Source organism: Astyanax mexicanus, chromosome 3 (assembly GCF_023375975.1).
Source record: "Astyanax mexicanus isolate ESR-SI-001 chromosome 3, AstMex3_surface, whole genome shotgun sequence".
In the NCBI taxonomy this organism is placed as follows: Eukaryota; Metazoa; Chordata; class Actinopteri; order Characiformes; family Acestrorhamphidae; genus Astyanax; species Astyanax mexicanus.
The window spans coordinates 47,523,070-47,547,702 of NC_064410.1; the positions used below are offsets into that span (position 1 = coordinate 47,523,070).

Consider the following 24,633-nt stretch of genomic DNA (forward strand, 5'->3'; position numbering starts at 1 on the left):
GTAGTGGTGCTAGCTGGTTGCTAAATAGCTGCTATTGTTTGACTAAGTGGTTACTAGGTGGTTGCGATTGTATTCCAGATGGCTGCTTTGGTCATGCTAACTGTAAAAAAAACACAGGACACTTTTATTTCAGAAAAGAAGGCAAACAAAGGGAAAAATAACATCTAAATACCTCATCAAGTAATGTTTTATTTCGGAAATAAAAAGGTATCTTGCAACTTTTGACTCTCGACTTACTCTGTATTATATAACATGGTTGATATGGTGTTGCTTAGTGGTTTATGGGTCATTGCTAGGCAATCGCTAAGATATCCTAGGTGGTTGCTACCTTAGGGAAGGGTTTGGGAACATCCTCATACATATACTCAAGTTGTGAGCTGTTATCTTGTGAATGAGGCTGAACACTGCCAGTGTGCTCATGGCAAGGTGATGTGAATGATCGGAAATAAGTCATAGAAGACTTCCCTCCATGCAAACAGAGAAGTGATTCTGGTACAATGACTTGGTACACATTCAATTTAAGAGGCACCACAACCCAACACACAATATGTGTTCATTAGCCATATCATGAGGGTCTGCAAAAGTCATGGGACACAATACTAGCTCCTTTCCTGCACTTCCTCTCAGTGATCTTGCTGACTGTTATCAGTCTGTAGCTTTTATTATAATAACATTTGTACTGTCTGTACATAAATGTTTCAGTGAATTGGTAAAAGTTACAGCATATGAAAGGACGTCCTTCAGGACATGAGATAAATTCTGATTCCAGTCACGGTGAAGTGTAAGGCTTCCTTTCTCTAGACCATGTGGTAGATCCTAATCAGATCAAACGTCTTCCTCCAGTCCAGCTGTAGCGCTCATTATAGTTAGGGCAGATGAGGTAAACCTGAGTTAAAACCATTCATGTCACGTACAGCAGCTAATAGCAATGTGCTTCCCCCTCCTCCGCCTCTCTTCCTGATCGATTCGGACCAGAGGAGGGCGCCGTTTTAGCCCTAAACGACTCACTTTGCTTTGTAGAACCATTGATTCACTCAACCACTGAAGCCGTTTAATATTGAGTGCCACCAAAAGTCCTTCAGGTTTTGAGACACGGACACTTAAACCCACGTGTGTATACATGCTCATAGTAAAGAAGCACTTTCACTTTAGTAAGTGATATTAAGTATAATAATTAATTTACCTGTGAGTCAGCCACTGGCTGCACTCTTTAAATACATGGATACTGGAGGTTTCTTGCCTTGTATGATTGCCAAGAGGTACAACATGAATTGCTAATGCTATAGGAATGCTAAGCTTTTCACAATGTGTAGGAACTTCAAATATCTGAAAAAAATATTTTCCCCCTATTTAAATTATTCATAAAGATACTTCTAGTGGTTAAGAAACGATGGACACATCTTCTTCAGTTTCCTCACTGTTTTAGTTTCTTGTCATGAAGTGTTTGGGCAGCATAACTTTATAGAGAACTAACCTTTACTATGTGTGTTTAGCTGAACAGACAGAGATGGGGTTGAATTAATAGGGTACTGAGGAGGCCAGAGTCCAGTCTTTTTTATATACTTTTTTATAATATTATTTCTAATTTTTATCTTATTTTCTCCCAGTTTACATGGCAAATTACCCAAGCCACTCATTAGGACTCCCCCTTTCACTAATAATGCCCCATCACCAGGAGGGTGAAGACTAGCACATGCCTCCTCAGATACATGTGAAGTCAGCCACCAACTCTTTTCGAGCTGCTGCTGATGTAGCACAGCCGAGTAAAATCACAGCGCTCTCGGAGGAAAGCGCAGCGACTCGGTTTCGATACATCAGCTCACAGACGCCTTGTGCTGAGCAACATCACACTTTGGAGTGATGTGGGGAGAGAATGCCATCTACCCACACAGAGAGAGCAAAGCTAATTAATTGTGCTTTCTCAGGGCTCCGGTAGCTGAAGGCAAGCTACATGAACAGGATTTGAACCAGCGATCTGATCATAGTGGCAGTGCCTTAGTCCGCTGGACCACTCTGAGACCCAATTATTTAATTTTAACAAGTTTTCTTCGGGCACCTAATGCACATGCACTGATGATATTGTCAAATTGATAATTAATATTTTATTTATATGCTCGACATGTTCCACAGTATAAAATGATCTATTAGCAGCAGAAAGAAAAATCTAACACACATTAGCATATTGTCAGACACAGATGTGCCCTTCATGTGTCATTGACAGGAGCCCATTGAGCGTGGATGAGATTACAAGGTGTGTATGTGTGTGTGTGTGTGTGTGTTTGTGTCTGTGTGTAAAATGCTGGTTTATGTGTGAGTACAGAATATTTGTGTATGTGTGTTTGTGTACTGTAAGTGACACCCATACACACACCCACACAAAAACAAAAAAAACAAGCCCACACCCCTCTCCATTATTCAGCCCCCCACTTTCTTTGAAGTGGTCTCCAGCAGGGTCTGCACTGAGCTTCTTCAAAAGAGTGGAGAGAAAGCAGTGGATGTTGCGAGTGTAAGTGAGTGAACACCCCAAAGGCTGACATGTTGATTTCCATTCCCCATCGCGCTCCTATCCCATGAGACTTTTCGTGTGTGTGTGTGTGTGTGTGTGTTTGTGAATAATGCTCCTGTACGTGTGTGTAAGACAGCTCTGGAACGTTCTGAGTCCTCTCATCAGCCTCCACAATGAACTGGGCCACACTCTGGAGTCCAGACCGGATCTGGCGTCTCCAGCAGCCGATAATGAGCGCTTGCATGTTCAGACCAATTACTGCCTGTATTAAAGATCCATCTCAGAAAGTGCATTTGCACATCAAAAATACTGGTGACTCATGCCCTGCCTGCCTGCCTGCCCATAGAGAGAGAGAGAGAGAGAGAGAGAGAGAGAGAGAGAGAGAGAGAGAGAGAGAGAGAGAGAGAGAGAGAGAGAGAGAGAGAAATTGAAGGTGGTGGGTAAGAGTGGGATGGAAAAAGGAATGGAGTGAAAGGAGGGGAGGCAGGCTGTGCATAAGTGAGAGAGCAGTAGAGACATATAAAAAGAGAGCGGAGTATAGGAGTATAGGAGGAGAGAGAGAGCTATACATAAAATAGGAACATGCAGAAAGAGACAAAGAAAAAGTAGGTCTATCACAGTAAAAATTATAGTTGCAATACTAATTGCAATAAACAACTGTTATGGTAATTTTTACAACCATTTTGCCCTACTGATATAAAGATAAAATAAACACTGATATAAAATGACAATTTAAACAAATAAAACATAAAGAAAATAATAACAAAAAAACTTTTCTAAACAAAGCTGACATCGACAAATAGACAAAATTGAACTTGGCAAATAGACAGAGAGAAAGACAGAGAAACAGGTAAAATGACAGAAGGAGAGAAAGAGACATATACCAAAAGAGAGAGACGCATATCGAGCAAGACAAAGAGAGAGAGAAAGAGAGTATTGAGATGTGAGCACTTCAGACAATTTGACAGACAACACACTCATATTCAGGTAAGGAGAGCAGTGAAAGCAAGAGAGCAGTAATTAATGGTGTGAGAGTGAAAAACACGTGGATGCCACAGTGTGTGTGTGTGTGTGTGTGTGTGTACTTGTTTGTGTTACTGCTGTTTTAATGCTTTGGCAAAATTGAACTTGTTACACCTTTTTTTTTATCTGAGAGAAAGATTGTGTGTGAGTGTGTGTGTGTCTGTTTATGACTCAGGAAGGCAAGAAAAAAATCCTATGTATATTTGCTTTTGCATAAACCTGTGAAAGTGGATATTTCTGTGTTTGTATCTGTGATTCAGTTGTCTAAATTTGTGTGTGTGCATGTGTGTGTGTGTGCCTTTAGCTATGGGCCAAGATTTCTTTGGTCTCAACATGCTCTATACTCTTATAATGAGCCACAGTCAGTTCTGTGCTTGTTTAAGATCAGCGCATACTTTATGAGAACATCCTACACCTTCCATTTGTGTGTGTGTGTGTGTGTTGGAATGTGACTAACACACTAATTTGTCCGATAATAATGTGAAGTGTCTCCTTGTTTTGGTACGTGTCGGACGGTGCACTGCTTCTGTTGTTGTTGTTGCTGTTGTTTTTCCCGCGGTGTCTGCGGATCAGGGATGGCGATGCTGGTTTATGGGTGTCAGAAACCATGGCCGTTGCCATGGCAATAGCTCCCTGCAATATTGTGTGCAGGCAGAGTGCGCTTGCTGCAGCGGCGGCACGGGAACGGGAGCAGCGGGCACGGCGAGCGTCGTGGAGAACCCTGTAGAATGCTAATCAGCTCTTTGTCCTTCATCACGTAGCTCACACACACATATATATATACATACACACACACTCGCACTCGCAATGTCACAGGTAGTTGGGTTCTATAGGATCCTATATATCAGTATGCATCCCTCTCTCCCTGTCTCTCTCTCTCATTCTATGTCTCTCTCTCTCTTTCTCTCTCTCTCTGCGTCATACACATTTACATCCACATCTTTTCCCACGTAACCTTTTTTTCCAACGTCAGCCTATACTGTAAAAATCTACTAAGGCAGAGAACCTAGCATATAAGTCATGACTTGCACATTTAGATACCTTCATCTAACCTCAGCTGACAGAATCATACCACCGTCCGTCCCTGGAGGAGGTGTCACACTATAAAAGCCCTCCAGCCTCTCTCAGAGCCTTCTGACAGTAATGCCGCGAGTCTATGCACCAAAGCTGGCCCAATTTCCTCCCAGCTTGCTCCCCTCCTGTTCGTTTGGCTGGATCTGGACCAGCACACACCCAAGTGGAGCAGCTTGACTTTGCTCTAGACCTTACTGAGAAACTTTCAGTGGAGCAGTGAGGGAGCAAGGGGCTCAGAACTGCTGGGCCAGCATTCACTCAACACACTCAGCACACACACAAAAAAAACATTCACTATCATTCTGATCTGATAGGCTATTCAACTAGACTACTGAAAAGCCTGTAGTGCCTCTAAATGTGTCTGTTTAGAGATGGGATTCCAACACTATTGAAATCTTGTCGTTCCAATCTGCAGTGCTGAGTGTCAAAACTGCTGAAAAAATGTTTTTGTGGGTGCTTTCACACAAAGACCTTATATCTCTAAATACTATATGAGATGGAAGAAAGTTCTGGGTTTAAATCTAGGCTGATTCTTTCCCTAAAGTTTGCTCACTTCTGGGCTAATACGGAAATTGGCCCAAACCACATGGAGTATAAAATAGGAAACATCAGCCAAGCTTGTAGCAATTATTTTTCTCCAAGTATTTCATGTGTTATAGATCTACTTTGAGCATACACAACTAACTTTTTGAACACAATACCAATTTTATTTATTTATTTTTTTTTTTAACAAACACAAATGTTGTGGGGCACCACATAATATTAATGACAGAAGAAGAAGAGGACCTCAGCCTGAAAGCTATACATTTTAAACATCCATCCAAACTTCCATACATCTACTCTTATCGTCCTTTGAAGAAAATACCTGTTTATAGTCTCCAATGAAGCAAATATTAGCCTAAGAGCTAACCAAGGGACCTCCCAAGCACCTGACACATGCACTTTACCACAGCTTTATAAGCAAGGCATTTCTCTGGGTAAGGATGTTCTGGTGTTGGTATCCTCCTAATCAAATGTTAAGAGAAGAGCTAGCCCATTTACCATAGGCGCAGGTCTTCTTGTTTGGAAGATATTAGTGGATATTAGTTATATGGTGCCCCACAACTCTCTGATCTTTTTGTGCTGCGTTCAAAAGACTGTTTGAACAAAATTCTATTATTTTTCCAGCTACTTCTCATTTTGTATGTTTATTGTTGCTGTGGTTGCAATCTATATTCCACGATCTGTTCATGCACAAGAAGTTCTAATACGTAAAAAGTACACATTTTAACATTAAGACAACTGTATTTTAACTGACACATATGGATGTCTGTGGACTGTAGGGAAAGGATTTTGTTTCTTATTTGGGTTACTCTCTGGCGAGTGTCTTTTCCTGCATATTCTCTTTCTGCACACACTGATCCCTGACATCCTTTTTTGTCAATGAACAAGCACATAAAAATAAATCCAGAAATGTTTTCATATTGTATGATCAGTGTATAAGGCTGCAGCCATGGCTACGCCTGCAAAACCTCTGCAATCAACTGAACTGATTGATGCAACACCTAAAGATACAAGACCACTGTCTTCTCAAGTACAGGTGCCCCATGAGGCAAGGTCAGTGCTCAGAATGTCGTCTTTACAGTGCCTCTATAGCACGTCACATAAAGCACTGGAAATAGGACAGGAGGGGGGGGGCTTCTATAAGTACCCTGAAGCAAGGATGGAATGAATGGGCTTTTTCCTAGCATCAATAAATCAGTGCTAATCTCTCTGCCTAGACTTCTCCTGGGAGGGGGTAGCTATGATTCTACTGGCCTGACGGCACAGCCCATAATGCCTGCTTTTGCCGGACCACTAATTCCCTCCTTTCTCTGTTTCTGTCTGTCCTGCTCTGGGGAGCCATAGTCCTCTGTGCTTCAGGGAGGATGCTGAGAGGGGATTGGACATTGGACGAATCTTATCCAATAGTACTGTAGCCTATTAATACAGGTCCCCTAGTGGTGTAGACGCCAGTGTCTACACTTTGAGAGAAAACCATTAACTTCACACACTTTAGTGGTTGTGACGCAAAGGGCCTTAAGTTGTTTAAAGTAACATAAATGTGTAAAAAGGAAGCAGGAGCCGCCGCCCCAACAATGCTGCGTAAGACTTTGCTGTGGTGTTGGTTGCAGTGTCCTAGTTTCTGTAAAAGTGTGAGGATTCACGTAGGCTATGTTCACACAGCAGGTAAAAGTGGCCCGATTTGATTTTCTCACCAAATCTGATGTATATTTTAGGCTGTTCACACTATCCTTGAAATATGACCCATATCTGACCTTGATCTAAACAGTTTGTGCACTATGTGAATACACAAAAAAGAGCAATGCTTCATGTGAAGTTTCAGTTTCATCTTTGCCAGCAGCGCAGGAGCTATCAATGAGTTAGGGTATTTAATCCTTCCATGACAACAGGTGGTACAAATCTGCTAGCTACTAACCGACAAGCAGCTCTATCAGAAATCACATCCACATGCAATGCAACAGACGCACCACACTGGACTCCTTTAGAAATGGAATATGATACCAGTTCATGTCTCATGACATTTGGCTGGTCATTGAATGTGCCCTACTAAAAAGTCCACTCAGAGGCCAAAAGGAGGCCAGGTACTGTCACTCTAAGTCTAAGAACTTTCAAATCTCCCATCTAGGTCTCTGAAGAAACCCTAAAGACTTCTGTGGACTGAAGTGAATCATGTCCTGGGCTAATTTAAGTAGGAAGAAGCTGCTAGCCAGTGGCAGTAGGCCAAGCCCCATTGAGGATCGAGGTCTTACTGGAACTAAGATACAAGAATTAAAAACTTTTACAGTGATCTAGATACTCCAAAATATCTTTATACCCATTTGCCGCTCCACTTAATTATGTGGGTCACAATATACGTGTACTCTTAAAATAAAGTATCAAAGTTTTTGAATATACAGCTCTGAAAAAAAAAATAGAGACGACTTAAAAATGATGAGTTTCTTTGATTTTACCAAATTGAAAACGTCTGGAATATTATTAAGAGAAAGATGGATGATCATAAACCATTAAATCAAAAGCTGAACTGCTTGAATTTGTGCACCAGAAGTGGAATAAAGTTATCAAAAGCAGTGTGTAAGACTGGTGGAGGAGAACATGCAAAAATGCATTTAACCAGGGTTATTCCACCAAATATTGATTTCTGAACTCTTAAAACTTTATGAATATTAACTTGTTTTCTTTAAATTATTTGTGGTCTGAAAGCTCTGCATCTTTTTTGTTATTTCAGTCATTTCTCATTTTCTGCAAATAAATGCTCAAAATGACCATATTTCTATTTCGAATTTGGGAGAAATTTTGTCAGTAGTTTACAGAATAAAACAACAATGTTCATTTCACTTAAACATATACCTATAAATAGCAAAATCAGAGACTAGAGCTGTTTATAGTGATCTCTTCCAACATAGCTCTAAAAACAAACACCCAGAATGCCACAAAGTATGATATAACAGCATAACAATTGGCGGCTGACATCATTATCTGTCTGTGGCGTGTGCTCAGTTAAATGGATCTAATCAGTGGTGACAGTGTCTGGCACATGACTAAAGTAAACAAAGCTCCAAAATGTCCAGGCAGTTCTGGAAGCCCGCTTAATTCCCTTTTCTGCACATCGCCCCCTACAGTGAGAGGTGAGACTCGTCCAAGCGTCTCTTTTCCGACGCCCTGTGCCAAAATGCCGCGTCCCTACTGGCATATCTCCACCAAGGACAGGAGGGGAGGGGCTGAACGGCTCATTTCCTGCACCAAATATAACACCAGAACCGAGAAAACTCACCACAAGATATGGCCACTACAGCTGATCACCATTTATAGTTCCAAAATGTTGGTCCTTTAGTTTTATTGCTGAAGCCACAGCAACATAATTAGTACACGTTATATTGTAAGGTGGTTGCCGTGATACTAAAATGGTGTATTAATAACACAGGCAGTTGCCTTAGCTTTTTAACAGTAAATTGTTGATAAGTGGTTGCTAAGGTGTTGCTATGTAATAAAAAGGCTGGTTGGTATGATGTTGAATCCAGGGTGGCTGCTATGGCTCTGAAACATGATTGCTCTGGTATCATGGGTGATGTGTTACTGCTAGATGGCTGCCAGATGGGAACTACAGTGTTGACAAGAGGTTGCTATGGTGTCCCAGGTGGTTGTTAGGGTATGGCCAAGTGATTGCTTTGGCACCCCATGTGGTTGGATTTGTGTTACAAGTGTATTTGTAGCATTGTGGCAAAAGAAGGTGCACAAATCTTGGCCTGTCATTCATTCCTATTGGACAAAATCCCATTAAAAATCTTTATCTATGTAAAAAAGCAGACAGCAAATGCTAATATTTCTATACAGATTTGTGAATGTGATGTACTTTTCATATCAGTCTTGTGCTCATGGATTGCTCGCAGGTTACAGGAAAAACATTGTAAATATGGCAACAAATCCCAGGAAATGCTGTTAAAGCCATAAGCCTACCTCCAAGCTGTACTCTTCTACTGTCCTCTTGAGGGGATCCACAATCTGCCAGCATATGAGAATGCAGAGATCAATCAGCAGCATCCCTCCGACGATGATCAGCAGCTTCTGGTCCTTGATAATCTGGAGGAAAAGAGAAGAAAGGGATGGTCAGGGTTGAATGGAGGACGAGACAGAGAGTGACACGGGCGGCTGCTGGCCACCGCTCCCCCGATTCAAAAGGGAGTCTTCTCTCAAATGCTGAACTTTGGAGATGAAAGCACTGGACCTGTTTGATCTTTTCTTTTTATTTAACAGCGTTTGACCCGAACCGAATCAAAGAAAAGGTCATGGAGAGGAGGCACCGGGCGTACTTTAGAGGAATCACACAGGAGAAATGCAATGATTCCTTTCAGGCGCCCCGGCTCATAAGCTCAGAATAGAATCTTCAGTTGGTTTTGATCCGTGGGCTTCTGATGGCTTTGGAATTGGCCAAACAAAGACGGGCCAAAACCTTTCGTGTCATTGGAAATATTGCAATGCATTAGGCTACAAAGACACAGTGAGTGGGCACACATCTCAAGGGCAAGAGGTCCCAAAACACCCACAAATAAAGGTCCAATCATAACAAACCTGGCTTAAGCTCGGCCAGCCGGCGAAGGTCGTGGAAAATGTGCAGACCGTCTGCCCGGATAAATTACTTTTATCCTCAATTAGACTGAGGTGAACAGTTCAAGTAAACACTCAAACATTTGTAATTGTCGAGGATCATGACATTTCATGTGGTATTAACTGATCAACAAATCCTGACTACTATAGGACTCCTATATTTCTATAGTTAAGTTTGTACTAAACTGTGCAGCTGTGTCTGTGTGGTTAGAGAACAGGGCTTAGGATTGGAGTGGTTTCCTGTTCAAATCTCTGTGGTGGCAGGAGGTGGAGGTGGAGGGAAAGGAAGTAAAGGAAAAGGGCTTCCTCCTTTTTCCTAGAAAGTTAATACAGTCATTTGTTCCGTCTGAAAACTCAAATTAGCCTAAAATATAGACGAAAGATGTTTTTAGGCACAATTATAAAGACACAGTAACCGTTTTTCAGAAATAAAACAATCATCACGGCCTAGTAGCAGTGTTACCGCTGATTCATCAATGAGGCCGTAATCTGCTTTTTTTTTTGGTGCTTGTGTGTGTGTGCGTGATTATGAAAATAGGACACACACGGTGGGCTCTGCACCATATCTGGATTCATGGAAGTAGGCAAACATGTGTGAGCCATAAAACATACAGCTCTGGAAAAAATTAAGAGACCACTTACGTTTCTAAATCAGTTTCTCTGATTTTGCTATTTATAGGTGTATGTTTGAGTAAAATGAACATTGTTGTTTTATTCTATAAACTACAGACAACATTTCTCCCAAATTCCAATAATGCAAATAAAACAAATTTATATTCACAATCACAGTTTTCATGCATCTTGGCATGTTCTCCTCCACCAGTCTTGCACACTGCTTTTGAATAACTTTATGCCACTCCTAGTGCAAAAATTTAAGCACTTCTGCTTGGTTTGATGGCTTGTGATCATCCATCTTCCTCTTGATTATATTTTTAATTTAGTAAAATCAAAAACACTCATCATTTTTAAGTGGTCTCTAATTTTCTTTATATATATATATATATATATATATACCTTAAATATATATATATATCCCAATGTACACACACACTCACAGACCGACACAGTCCTGACAGCAGTCATCATTCGAGCCTGCCACAGTCCCAGCAGTGTATCAGTGTGTATAGCAGGAGTCAGTGGCAGGGTCCTGCACGCTGGAGCAGAGGGGGAATCAGTCTTTAGATTAAAGAGCTAAGCCAGGACCCTGACTGGCCTCTGCTAACCACAGCATTAGTCTCTGCACTGATGGAGTGGGAAGGATTAAGTAGCGCTAATTAAGAGAGAGAGAGAGTCTTTCATTCAGGATGCAATGATGCAAATCACCCCTTATATCAACACAGCAAACTACAAACTACTGTGGTAGTTAATGATGAATCAGGTTATTATGTACAATGGAACAAGGTTTTGGAATGTTTGGACACCTGGTCAAAATATCAGCTGCTGTAAATACTCAGGTGAGTAGAAGAAGGAAAAAAAACTGATCTGGAAGTAGGGAAAACTATGCCATTCAACATATGCATCAACAATACCAGAGCAAATCAACCTTTTCACTTCTTTTTTTGTGACTCCTAAAGCTTCTTTATCTTGTTTTTTTGTGTAAAAAAAAACAAACAAACAAACAAACAAAAAACATTAAAGGAATCTTATATTTATCTTGCTTTGAATTCACAGAGGTGCACAAATACTGTATTTTACATATGCATACTGTTTGAAATGCAGACTGATTATGGAACCATATTCCCAAATCATAAATGAAAATATTACAAAGGTTTTTCAAAAAATGAGCATCTCAAAATATCAAGAATAAAAAAACGAGAACAGGTTTAGAAATAATGAAAAATCAGCTAATAATACTGCATAATACTTAATTCCAAAATGTCTAGAAATAATAAAAAATATATATATTTTTAATTAATTTTAAAATCTTAAGAAATATTTTTATCTCAAAATGATTGGGAAATTATCTCATAATAAAAGATAGATATTTATATATTTGTACATGTAATATTTTTATAATATAATATTTCAATAAAAAGGTATCAAAACAATTCAATAAAAATATTGAATAATACAATTATTTAAATACATATTGCAGCATCTTAAAATATTAAGTAATCATAAGTAATGAAAAAATATTAAAAAATATTAAAATATTGAGATTATAGAGAGTAACTCAATGAAATAAGAAACAAAATAATGACAGCAATTTATTTATTAATAATGAAAAATAATAATATACTGGACGCTGATAAAGGCATTTTTTAATATTCCAGTTTTTGCTTTGCCACCACAGTAAGACCGTCAGCGTGCTTAGGTTACTGTGTGGACGGTGTGTGTTTTCACACTAGTTTTGACTGTAGTTAATTAGGTGATCCCCTCAGCGTGCTTTTATTTTTATCTGCTGCATCTTAATGGATAGCCTGGGGTATCAACTGTGAGATATGACGATGTGCTCTGTGGTCTAAACACACCCAATAAAACAGGGTAATGCATCTGTCTGTGTGTAATTGACACTATTCTGAGTGTGTGTGTGTGTGTTCACTGCTCTTAGTCCTTCTCCATTCTTTACACTTTTTCTTTCTCTGAATGAATGTTATGTTCCCTTTTCCCCAGGCATGTGACAGCCTATCTCTCTCTCTCTCTCTCTCTCCACCAGCTCGCCCACTCTTCCGCCCTCATCAGTGTGCGTGTGCAGCCCCCTCACTGGAAGAGCAGCAGTAGCGGCAGCAGAGGGCTGTGTGTGTGTGAGAGTTTGTGTGTGTGTGTGTGTGTGTGTGTGTGTGTGTGAGTGTGTGCTCTATAAATAAAGCAGGCCAGCAGAGCAGTGCAGCTAAGGGATAGCAATCTTTTACATAATCACTCGAACAACAAAGACACACAGTGTCATCTGCCTCGCTCCTCACTCACACAAGCATTCTTATTTTACATCTAAAACTCAGAATGATCGGAAATAGAAACGCGGCAGAATAGAGGTCAGTGGGTATATGAGGATGCAGTGCTGGATTCAGATTTGCCCTGTAATGTAATGCAGTGTGTGTGTGTGTGAGAGAGAGAGAGAGAGTGTGTAAGCTGCATGGGATGTGCCTAAGTGTGTGTGTGTGATGCTATTGGGACATTAGGACAGTCCCATCTTTTCCCTTGGCTACAGAAAGAGTAAACAGATAATGACTGGGAGAATGTGCACACACACACACACACACACAAACAGAGAACACGCACACACACTGATAAAGAGCGTAAATGTCTGGTGGTGGCAGTTCAGTCTGTTCACATGCAGTGATTCATTCTTTATGGGCCGCGCTGGACGCAACATCAGCATCCTGTGGTCTCGATGCCTGTGTGTGTGTGTGTGTGTGTGAACAGTGGGTTATAGACGGTGCTCTTTAACCCAGAGTAACAGTCACAGATAACTGATGAATGATCTGACCTTATTGACGTTACTGTGTCCAGCCCACACAATTCACCTCTCTCTCTCTCTCTCTCTCTCTCTCTCTCCCTCATTCTGTCTCTTTCTAAATTATTTATTTGCTGACTTTGTCTCTCTAATTTTCTTTTCTTCTTTCTTTCTCCCTCCTCAACTATTCTACCATTCCATATTCTCTTCACTTCTTTCTTTCCCTCTCTCTATATATATTCTGTCTCTATCCCATTGTCTTTTATTCTGGCTTCATCTCTTGTCCCTCGTTCTTTCTGCTTTTTTTATATTCACCCTTTTTCTACCCTCTTTCTGTCTCTTAATTCTCTTTCTTGTTCTCCTCTACATTTCGTCAATTCTTTCTGTTCTAGACATAATATATTTTCTTCTTTTTCTCTATTCTATTTCTTCTTTTCTGTCATTCTAGTCATTTCTTTCCTATTTAGAATTCTGTTTGCTTTTTTGTCTCCTTTTCCATTCATTTCTCTCTGTCTTTCCCTCTGAATTACTTCTCTTTTCCTGTCTTATTATCTTTTCAGGCTCTTCTTTCCCTCTATCATTGTTGTATTTTGCTTCCTCTTTTTTCATTCTCCACTTTCCACCACATTTTTCTTTCTTTCTTTCTTTCTTTCTTTCTTTCTTTCTTTCTTTCTTTCTTTATTTATTTATTTCCTTTTGCTGAAGCTGCAGTAGTAAATGTGATAAGAGCTCCAGACAGGAGGTGGTTGTTGAACTGGGAGAATGGGAGCTGTACTGGTAGAGCTGATGGTTAATTATGATCTACCTCTATGTTCAGTTCCAGTGACCCCAGCAAACCTGCAGATAAAATGCTCCCGAAAACAGCACAGACCTCTCTAAACACTGACCTCCGCAACACTGACTCCCAGCTGCTTTCAAGGCCAGCAATTACTGTGTGTGTGTGTGTGTGTGTGTGTGTGTGTGTGTGTGTGTGTGTGTGTGTGCGTTTGTGTGTGCTTGAGCACATTTGGAAACTTCAAGCGAAAGCTGCTGCTACTTCTGGTCACTGCAGGGATTCTGCTGAAGCGTCTGCATCAAATTAGATCTAATAGAAATGAAATGAATGAAAGGCTTTATTAAGTCTAAATTTTGGCATCTGGGTGTTTTGGAGAGTACACAAGAATAAACTGCACGTCGCTGCCTTGTATGTCCAAAATTAAAACTTCATAGAAGAAGAAAAGGAAAAAAATGATTTTTTTTTCTGAAGACTTCAAATAAACACTTAATCCACTTTACTGTTAATGTAAATCCACAATTTGATCAACCTATGTTTAATCTCATTTGACTTTTTTATTGTTTTGGACTATTTCTATTGGTTTATTAATTATGTGGAGTATCACAGTGTAAATTACAGCTGTTTCCTTCTGCCAGTAATAATAGTTTGCTGGACAGCTCACCTTCTTCTTCATCTTCACATTCTTGAAAATGGCATGTACTCTCCAGGTCTTGGCAAACATGGCTCCAAACGCTGTTGTATAACCCACAATCAGGATCCACGTGCGAACCTGAGCAGAAGACACATCACTGTAACCATGATGAAAATGACAAACTATTTATACAGAGCAATGACAACAAATGTAAAGCAAAATTCAACATTTATACAAAACAATATGGACTACATAGTTATTTTGGAACCTAGGGCACCACTGAATTGTTAATTTAGGAAGCTGTAGTTATGTTTACAAATATACAACACATATAACTTGCACAGTAAATTGTTTTTCTATTATAGATGATGTTATACACTCATCCTAATGCAAAAAAAAAAGAACGGTTCATCACTGAAAGACCAAAAATCACTGAAAGACCAGTACTGTCATAAAATAAATATCTGACAGTCTCTTTACTTATTTCTATTGCTTTTCACTCATCGTTTCAACCAAATGGAATCAACTGGCAGGCAGTGTTGTGCGTGAACGAGTTTAAAAGAACGCGTTCATTGAACACGCTCATTTTTTCGTGAACGTTGAACTGAACGCAACACATTTTTTAATAAAGAACTTGAACGTGAATTAGTTCACAGGATCATGAACGGCAGACATCCCTGTAAATTAACGTTGTCTAGTTAATAACATACTGGCAGCGACGCGGAGAGCGTGGAGCGCGAGAGAGAGAGAGAGAGAGAGAGAGACAGAGAGAGAGAGAGAGACCAATGGTGGGAGTGAGAGAAAGCGCTGCAATTAAAAAAAAAATGGCTAGTGGAAGTGATGGCACGGAGACAGACAACCTTGCATGTATGAACTGAACTTGAACTAGTTCAGAAAAGCTGTGAACTGGCACAACACTGCTGGCAGGTGTGAAACTTGGTGGGTAGCTGTGCCAGATTGTCACTAAGTGATCCAGAATGGCAGTTCTGGCAGTTTAGGCCCACAGAAGCGGGACTCCAGAGATTCCAGAGAGTCATGAGTCACAAAATCTGCAGGAACGGAAGGAATATTAAAGCTGCATGGGATGGATTATCACAGGACACTATTACAAACCTCTAAAAATCAATGCTGAGACGTGAGGCATTGGGTACATTGCATTACACATGCACTATATAACTTCTGTTTGTGTAGTTTAAAAATGTGACCAAAAATGTTCATATTACCGTATTTTTCGGACTATAAGGCGCACCGTATTATAAGACGCACTATCAAAGAACGCCTATTTTCTGCTATTTTTCCATACATAGGGCGCATCGCATTATAAGGCGCGTTAAGTGACACTAGAAAGGGTGCCTATATCAAAGTGAACAGGGGTGGCGCCATGTTTCCCTTCCCCCACCGGGGGTGGTCGCTTGCCGGTGGAGCGTCTCAGTATACAAAATATAGCTCTTTCAAAGTCAAACGAGTGCTGGATATTAATCTACACAGATTCCTCTCCTGAAAACTGTTTATTTGGGTGAGTAACGTGCTTCAGTTTATTTACAGTAAGCTTAGATTTCCAGATGTCCACTAAGGCTTGCTGCACCAGCGTTAGCATAGCTATCCGCTAGCACGCTAGCTAGTCACCTAAACTAGTAAAGTTAACCCAAACTTAAACGACAGCGTTACACTGAGTAATCCTGCGTGTTCTGGTAAGACAGTGAGATATTAGCTAGCGATTCGTCCCCCGTAGCTTGTTTTAACACGGTAAACAAGCAGATTACAGGCTGATAAAACTCACCTCTGAGAGAGTTAGCGCTTAGCATCTAGCTAATGCTAGCCAGGCAAAGCAGCACAGACTTACAGGCCGATAACTCACCTCTGAACGGTGAACGCTTAGCGATTAGCATCTAACTCTAATAATACTGCTCCAGCAGTATTAAAAGTGCTAAATTTAGAAAATACTGATCTCTGAACAGTGAAAAAGCTAGCTAGCTAAGCGGTTAGCATCTAGCTAATGCTATTTATTGCTGCTCCAGCCTCGGAGCGGCACGGCTCTGCACGGAGTGTGTGTTTACTGCTCCTTACACCTGACGGGTAAAATTTAGATAATACTGATCTCTGAACAGTGAATAAGCTAGCTAATGCTATTTGCTGCTCCAGCCTCGGAGCTGCACGGCTCTGGACTCTGTATAGCACTGAAACTCTGTATAACGCTGCACCGAGTGTGTGTTTACTGCTCCTTACAACCTGACGAGTAAAATTTAGATAATATTGATCTCAGTGAATAAGCTAGCTAGCTTAGCGGTTAGCATCTAGCTAATGCTATTGCTGCTCAGCCTCGGAGCTGCACGGCTCTGGACTCTGTATAGCACTGAAACTCTCTATAACGCTGCACGGAGTGTGTGTTTACTGCTCCTTACAACCTGACGAGTAAAATCCATACAAAAGGCGCACTGTATTATAAGACGCACTGTCAATTTTTGTGAAAATTAAAAGTTTTTAAGTGCGCCTTATAGTCCGAAAAATACGGTAATCTAAATTTTAATAATTTATTGTTCTTGATAATATTTGTCTTTCTTGGCATTACAAACATACACTTCTTTTTGGGTGCAAGTATTTTTGCAACTATTTATTTGATGATGATGAGTGTAAAACGTAGCTACAGAAAACCACAAAAATCTTCCTACTAAATTTTATGTGGATAAAAATCAATTACTGAGCTAGCTCCAACAAAATAAGAAATATAAGAGAACCCACCTGATTTATTTACATCTACACAAATATACCATCTAATGCAGGTTTCTGCCTGCGTGTTTTCTTACGGAATACTACTGGCAATAACTGACTCTGATTACTGCGTTTTTATGTAGGTATGATTTGCACTTAAAGAGAATAAAAGAATTCCAACAAAGAGGGATTTGGCTCTTGCGCAGCCAAGCCCTAAGAATAGAGTCGAACGCACCGGAATCTTCAATAGAACACAACATAATCTTCAAAAAAAAATAAAAAAGAATCTTATTTTTCTAATCTTATTAACTTTGAGAAAACATCTCTTCAGGCATAAACAGCTTCTCTCCCATCCTCTACTGTTTAACCTCTATTTACATAAACAGCACTGCCGTCAAGCAGCCACTACACTGGAAAAGAGGAGATTTAAAGAGCTTAAGTAAGACAGAAACAATACGGGATCACTTCATCACTGTCTGCAGCCATATTGATTGCTTGATTATCCTCCATCATCACGGCAGCTGCAATGCAAGTATTAGCTTCGCCGGTTTAGAGTAGCTACTGCTACTGCACATTTTTGGGATATAGTAAGAGATCCAGCTGATGAAAAGGTGCAATGCTCTTTAATTACAAATGTAAAAAAATGTATTAGTAGCAATTTGGCTGTAATGATCTTGAAATGTTATAATCAAATGTAATTGATGTAATTTAATAACAGTATACATTGTATTTTGATTTTCTATCACAAATGAAAACCAAGCCATTATAAACATTAGGGATGCAACGGTTCTCTGTATGTTATCGAACCGTTCGGTTCGGCTTGTTCGGTTCAATACACTCGGATGGACCACGGTGTTTCGGTGCGCGCACTAACAGAGTGAACGAACACTCTGGTACTGAATGGCCAGGGGGAGGGGCTGCTGAGCCCATGCTGTTGGGGTGGCCGTGGTTGGTGGTTGCAGTGAGTGCTCCTCCTATTCTTTCTTACACCTATTATTTAATAAAAATATGTAAGAACAGCTAAACACAGTGCTGCAAGTCAAACCGGGACAAGTGGAGAAGCTTGCATGTGCGCCCACAGCTGCGTGATTATAATATTCTAACTGGTGAATTTTTTTAAACAGTTTGATTTGTTCTTAAGGTTATAATAGTTCTGAACGTTTCATTATAGTTTATTTTATTTTGTTTTCACTTTTTCTCCTTCAATTCAGTTAGTTTTAATTTGTTTTTAGAGTGGGTTTGCTAGTTCTTATTAGTTTTTACACATCACATCTTTGTTCATTTTCGTTAATGATAATACTTAGTTACTTGGCTATATTGTAATTATCACGCCAGAGTTTTATATAAAATAAAAATAGCATTAAAAAACAGATGCCTATGTCACAGACTATTTTCTGGGGCCCGACCCGGGTCTCAGGTCGGTCGGCTCGGACAGAGAATCTAAGCTCTAATTATTGATATATCGAAACCGAACCGATACCGTGGCCCAAGAACCGCGATACCAACCGAACCATGGCAACACTGTACCGTTGCATCCCTAATAAACATCATAAACCACCCGAAAATGTTTGCTTATCTGGTTATTGTTTATGTAATGTGGTAGGCCCCTGGGGTTAGGGGCGTGACCACTGTGACCCGGAAGGAGGAAGCTCACAGAGATACACAGACACGGGGAGTAAATGAACTCAAATCATACCTTTTATTTTAAATGCCCTCCACCACACCCAAAACAACTCAAAACATAACTCAGCCCAATGGGGCTCTAGAGTCTGTAGAATTACTTAGTTTTACTTTAAAGGCTAAATACGAGTCCGTGCAGCCTCAGCCCTCAGCTCCCCAGTCAAAGTCCTCTCAAATGATGGCGGAGGCTGAGTATATATACCTGTCTCAACTGGCGGCTCAATCAGCCCTCATGCGGGCCAGCTGAGACAGGCATGGCTTTGCGCTCTGGCGTGGGGCGGACCCACAACTCCCCCGCCTCCTCACGCCACAGTCCCTCCCCCTAAGCTTCCAGCCACCAGGGTCGAAGGTGAGGCGTGACCTGGTGACTGGAGCGAACGAAGAGAGGCGGGGTGAGGAGAGCGGGGGATGCAGTTCGTTCGCTTGGGCCCTCCCCTCCAGAGAGAGACCCGTGGAGATGGCAGCCCACCTCCCAGCCTCCGTCCCCCAGCCTCGCGCAGCGGCGGCTCTCGGTAGCGCCATGGCGGCTCTCGGCAGCGCCGTGGCGGGAGGTGTGGCGGCTCTCGGCAGCGCCGTGGCGGGAGGTGCGGCGGCTCTCGGCAGCGCCGTGGCAGGAAGTGCGGCGGCTCTCGGCAGCACCGCGACAGGTGGAGCGGCTGCTCGGGGCACCGGGACAGGTGGAGCGGCTGCTCGGGGCACCGGGACAGGTGGAGCGGCTGCTCTTGGCACCGGGACAGGTGGAGCGGCTGCTCTCGGCACCGGGACAGGTGGAGCGGCTGCTCTCGGCACCGGGACAGGTGGAGCGGCTGCTCTCGGCCCCGGGACAGGTGGAGCGGCTGCTCTCGGCACCGGGACAGGTGGAGCGGCGGCTCTCGGTAGCGCCGGGGCTTGTGGAGCGGCGGCTCTCGGTAGCGCCGGGGCTTGTGGAGCGGCGGCTCTCGGTAGCGCCGGGGCTTGTAGAGCGGCGGCTCTCGGTAGCGCCGGGGCTTGTGGAGCGGCGGCTCTCGGTAGCGCCGGGGCTTGTGGAGCGGCGGCTCTCGGTAGCGCCGGGGCTTGTGGAGCGGCGGCTCTCGGTAGCGCCGGGGCTGGATCGGCCTCGCTCTTGTCAGGGCCGTTCTCCCCCCTCCACGACTCCGACTCGGCCGCCGAAGAGTTTCGCGGGAGAGGCAGGGCGGAGTCAGACTTTAGCCCGGGCAGAGAGGCGCAGAACTCGTCCTCCTCCTCCGGGAAGACGCAGCAGCAGCAGAAGTCCGGGCCGGTGTGAGCGCAGTCCGCCTCGCGGTGTCTGGGCTCCGGACACCACTCGCACCAGCCGAGCTCGGGGTGAGGCGTCCACTGCTGCTGCAGCCGCCTCTCGCTGGCGTCCTCCCACCGCTGACGGAGCCACTCCGGCAGGAGAGAGGAGAAGGGGAAATCCTCAGCGTCACCGCTGCAGAGCGGTGGAGAGAAGCTGGGGGCGGGCTCTGGCTCGCGCAGTAGGGCGGCGAAGGGGAATTCCCCGGCGTCACACCAGAGAGGCGGTGAGTAGCCGGGGGCGGGCCTCCCCTTTTTCCTCCCGCGAGGCATTTTTTTTTTTTTTTTTTTTTAGAAAAAAAAAGGCAAAACGAAACTGAGGTGTGGCTTCGGGCAGCCAAAAAAAGGCACGATTTGAGTCCACCACAGCCCCGTGTCGTGCTCCACTCCGCGGCTTCCTTCCAGCCAGGTCACTGGACCCCGCCCAAAAGGGGCGGTGCCTGCATTCTCCACCACTGTGGTAGGCCCCTGGGGTTAGGGGCGTGACCACTGTGACCTGGAAGGAGGAAGCTCACAGAGATACACAGACACGGGGAGTAAATGAACTCAAATCATACCTTTTATTTTAAATGCCCTCCACCACACCCAAAACAACTCAAAACATAACTTGGGGCTCTAGAGTCTGTAGAATTACTTAGTTTTACTTTAAAGGCTAAATACGAGTCCGTGCAGCCTCAGCCCTCAGCTCCCCAGTCAAAGTCCTCTCAAATGATGGCGGAGGCTGAGTATATATGCCTGTCTCAACTGGCGGCTCAATCAGCCCTCATGTGGGCCAGCTGAGACAGGCATGGCTTTGCGCTCTGGCGTGGGGCGGACCCACAACTCCCCCGCCTCCTCACGCCACAGTAAGCATATAAACACATCCACCATTTCTTTTCCGGAGATTGGTATTTATCTGGCATTAATTGACTGAGCTGTTGAGTAACAATTTTTCCAATCTCTAACAGCAGTCTACTTTTCTGGCCTCTTTTCTGCATACTCCCTCAGCCACCTCCACAACACTGTTACTCCCACAGTCCAGGACCATAACTATAGAGGTTCGAGGTACAAATCTATGTCTGACTGGATCAACAGACATTATGTAACTCAGGATCTAATCTCAATTCTCAATCTAGAACTGCAGATGTGTCACTGAATTAGGCACACACAATCTCTTGCTGAAATGTGACCAAAAATGTATCAAGTTATCTAATCATTTGTCCACAACTGGAATCTAAATGATGATATATATTCCACTTCTGCATAAATACTGTAGATACTCCAGTCACATTTATGTATTCAGTGATTGCAAAAAAATGTTTGTTAATGGAAGTCAGTAGAAACAACATTTTTGAAGCATATCTATTGGTCAATTTAGGTGAAAATTGACTTATTTTTTTCTAAAAACACTATTGAATGAAAGAACTGTTATATGAATGATACAGTATGTTTTTCTGTACATCTTTGCATTGCTGCCTAAACTGCACCTGGACTGAGAACACTACTTACAGTGCACAAGGTCTCAAACACTTTTTCTGATACGAAGGTGCCGTCCAGACCGAACAGGAAGATGGAGGCGTAAGAGAGCATCCCACCCAGAATGATCAGGTTGTTCATGTAAGGACTGGACATTTTGATCAGCCTGCACAGAGAACAAAAATACACTGAGATTACACACAATATTCTTTGTTATTACCTACAGCACAGGCTACTGTACACAAGTTTATAATTAAGCAATAGAACACCAGTTCTACAGTTTATTTTTACAAAATTAATAAAGAAAATAAATCAAAGAACTTTAAGAAATTCAGTTTGAACATGCTTTAATATGGACTGTGCATTCCGCCAAAAAGTAGTTCCACCACAACTGTAACAGAACTGAAACTTAACTACAAAACGGTGTATGGTTCATACAGACTAACACCATGAAAGTTAGCTTGAAAGCAAAATTGGGAAAAAGCGAAGATGGTATTAAGGTATAATTAAATTATGGTATTAAAGTTATTAATCTTTAATCTGACACCCCATTACTTTAAAATATTAATTCTAAATATTTTTCATTCATGTTTGAATTTGGATGTCAAAAATGTGGATTAGAGATTCTAAATAAGGAACAACATATGAATGAAAATTCAAAACTTCTAAATATGGATTCATATTTTTCTTCACGAGAATTCCAAACATTTAAATGCGTTAACTGTCAGCATAAAGATTGATTTTGGGTAAAAGTCCTCTCTGACCTGTGGTTACGGTTTTTGATGTTAAAAAAGAGGAAGGCCCCAGCCATGAGCATGCCCAGTATGGTGATGGTGGACAGGATGCTGTAGAGAGGCACGTTGATGTGCCGCAGCTGCAGACGCACAAACGTCCGATCCTTTGGAGGCTCGACCCCTGATAAAACAGAATGCACATCAACACACATGAGAAATAACTCTCAATACTCAATACTCAATATACTCAGCAAGTCAGTATAATGCCATTCTAAAGCAGAAAACAAATGGATGGGACATAATTGGAAAAATGTTGTGTGACAAAAACTGCAATAGCAGGGGTCTACAGTACAGATCCTGTGGGATTTATACAGGGTTTTGTTAAGCCATAAAAAAAAAAAACTTTTTAAAGGTGACATATGAGCAGCAGTGGGGGCTGTGAGGGTCTAAACAGCCTGAAGCCTGAAGGTCCTGAGAAACAGACGGCTTACTATAACACAATGGCCTCAAACACCATTCAAAGGCAAATGATCTGGACTCTATTTATTTAAGAGGACTCTGTAAATGTCCCTTAATTCAGTGTTTGTGGTCAGTGACCGCAGCGCTTTGTCACTCTTTTTCTCCTTTGCTTGCTTTTGTCAGTGTTCCAATCGATTCCTAAGGCTTGTCTTACAAAGTTCTATTTGAGGAAGTACCTGACGTAAAACTGACTGTTTTCCTTGAAACCACTGTGTGTGTGTGTATATGAGTGTGCATGAGTTTGTGTGTGTGAGTGTGTTTGTGTGAGTGTTGATGGGAGGGTCTGAAAAAAACGCTGGAAAACTCCAGGGATCAAACAAACGACAAAGAATGTCACAGCAAATTAGCATTATAGGAAAAAAGGCCTTGTGAATTATTCATTAGGTCAAACTTGCAACAGAAAAGGGGAGGGATATGTGCTTCTCCCATGTGCCCACACAAGCAAATACAAACACAGGCAAACACACAACTCACACACACACACACACACTGCAGTGGGCTTTTCTTACCTTGGAACCTGATGGTGTTGTTGATAACGTCCAGTATGTCTGCGATAGCGTTGTACTCGCCCACCTTCACCTCCTGGCCCTCTGTAAGAGACAGCAGAGAAGAGGACAGCTCTGATAAGAGCCACAGTCTGATTCCTTACTTTAGTCCAGGATAGAAACAAGACTGGGGAAGTTAATGGATGGTCAATGTACCCAGAATTGCTCTAGAACAGAGAGTTAGTCAAACACTTTGTTCAGCAGTCTTTCACATCAGCCTTTACACATCAGGCAAAGACAGCAATGTACTCTACTCTCTTTAAACAGTGAACTGCTGTAGACACCTATTACACCTGCTCACTGCATGGATATTGAGTTTATAACTGGATTATATCTGGATAAAGCCAAGCCACATACATATTTAAGTGAAAATGCAACCAAGATGCATTTTACATTACATAAACAGATACAATTTCTATCACTCAAACTTAAATCACCTCAGGAGGTCCGAGACACATTTAAGACACATGTTATAATATAACTCAAGCTCCTACAATACAACCAAAACTCTTACCAGTACACTCATACCACTAAAAATAATTGAATTTCCAACCCAGAAACATCTGACTACCAAGTGGATTTAAGTAAGTAAGTGATGTGGGGTTGATGCTGCAGTTGGTCTGCAGGTTTAGGTTCAGCAACAGTATGTGCTGAAAGAATGAGGTCAGCTGACTACCTGAATATACTGAATATAGACCAGGTTACTCCATCAATGGATTTTTTTCTTCTCTGATATCACGAGCATATTCCAAGATGACAATGTCAGGATTCATGGGGCTGGAATAGTGAAAGAGTGGTTCAGGGAGCATGAGATCATTATTTTCACATTTTTTGAGAGAGAGTTCACCACAGAGTCCAGACCTTAACCTCATTGAGAATCTTTGGGATGTGCTGGATGGAGGAGGCTTTGTACAGCGTTCAGACTCTACCATCATCAATGCTGCTGCAAGATCTTGGTGAAAAATGAATGCAACACTGGATTGAAATAAATCTTGTGACATTGGGGAAGCTTATAGAAACAATGCCACAGTGAATGCGTGCCAAAATCAAAGCTAAAGGAGGTATAACGAAATATTAGATTTAAATGAGATAATATTATTTTGGGCCAGGCAGTGTACATGGTTAAAGTAGTTTATAACTTTATTATTAA

General features: G+C 42.0%; 1 protein-coding gene across 1 annotated transcript in view; it reads right to left on the bottom strand.

Moving 5' to 3' along the window:
- The window catches only part of gabbr2 (gamma-aminobutyric acid (GABA) B receptor, 2), a 306,925-nt gene that overhangs the window by 56,754 nt on the left and 225,538 nt on the right, over positions 1–24,633 (bottom strand). The window contains exons 9-13 of the mRNA XM_007258852.4: positions 23,448–23,528; positions 22,450–22,600; positions 21,719–21,851; positions 14,579–14,686; positions 9,101–9,223 (exon numbers count right to left, since the gene is read on the bottom strand). Of these exons, the coding sequence (XP_007258914.2) occupies positions 9,101–9,223; positions 14,579–14,686; positions 21,719–21,851; positions 22,450–22,600; positions 23,448–23,528 (596 nt within the window). The remainder of the gene's footprint in view (positions 1–9,100; positions 9,224–14,578; positions 14,687–21,718; positions 21,852–22,449; positions 22,601–23,447; positions 23,529–24,633) is intronic.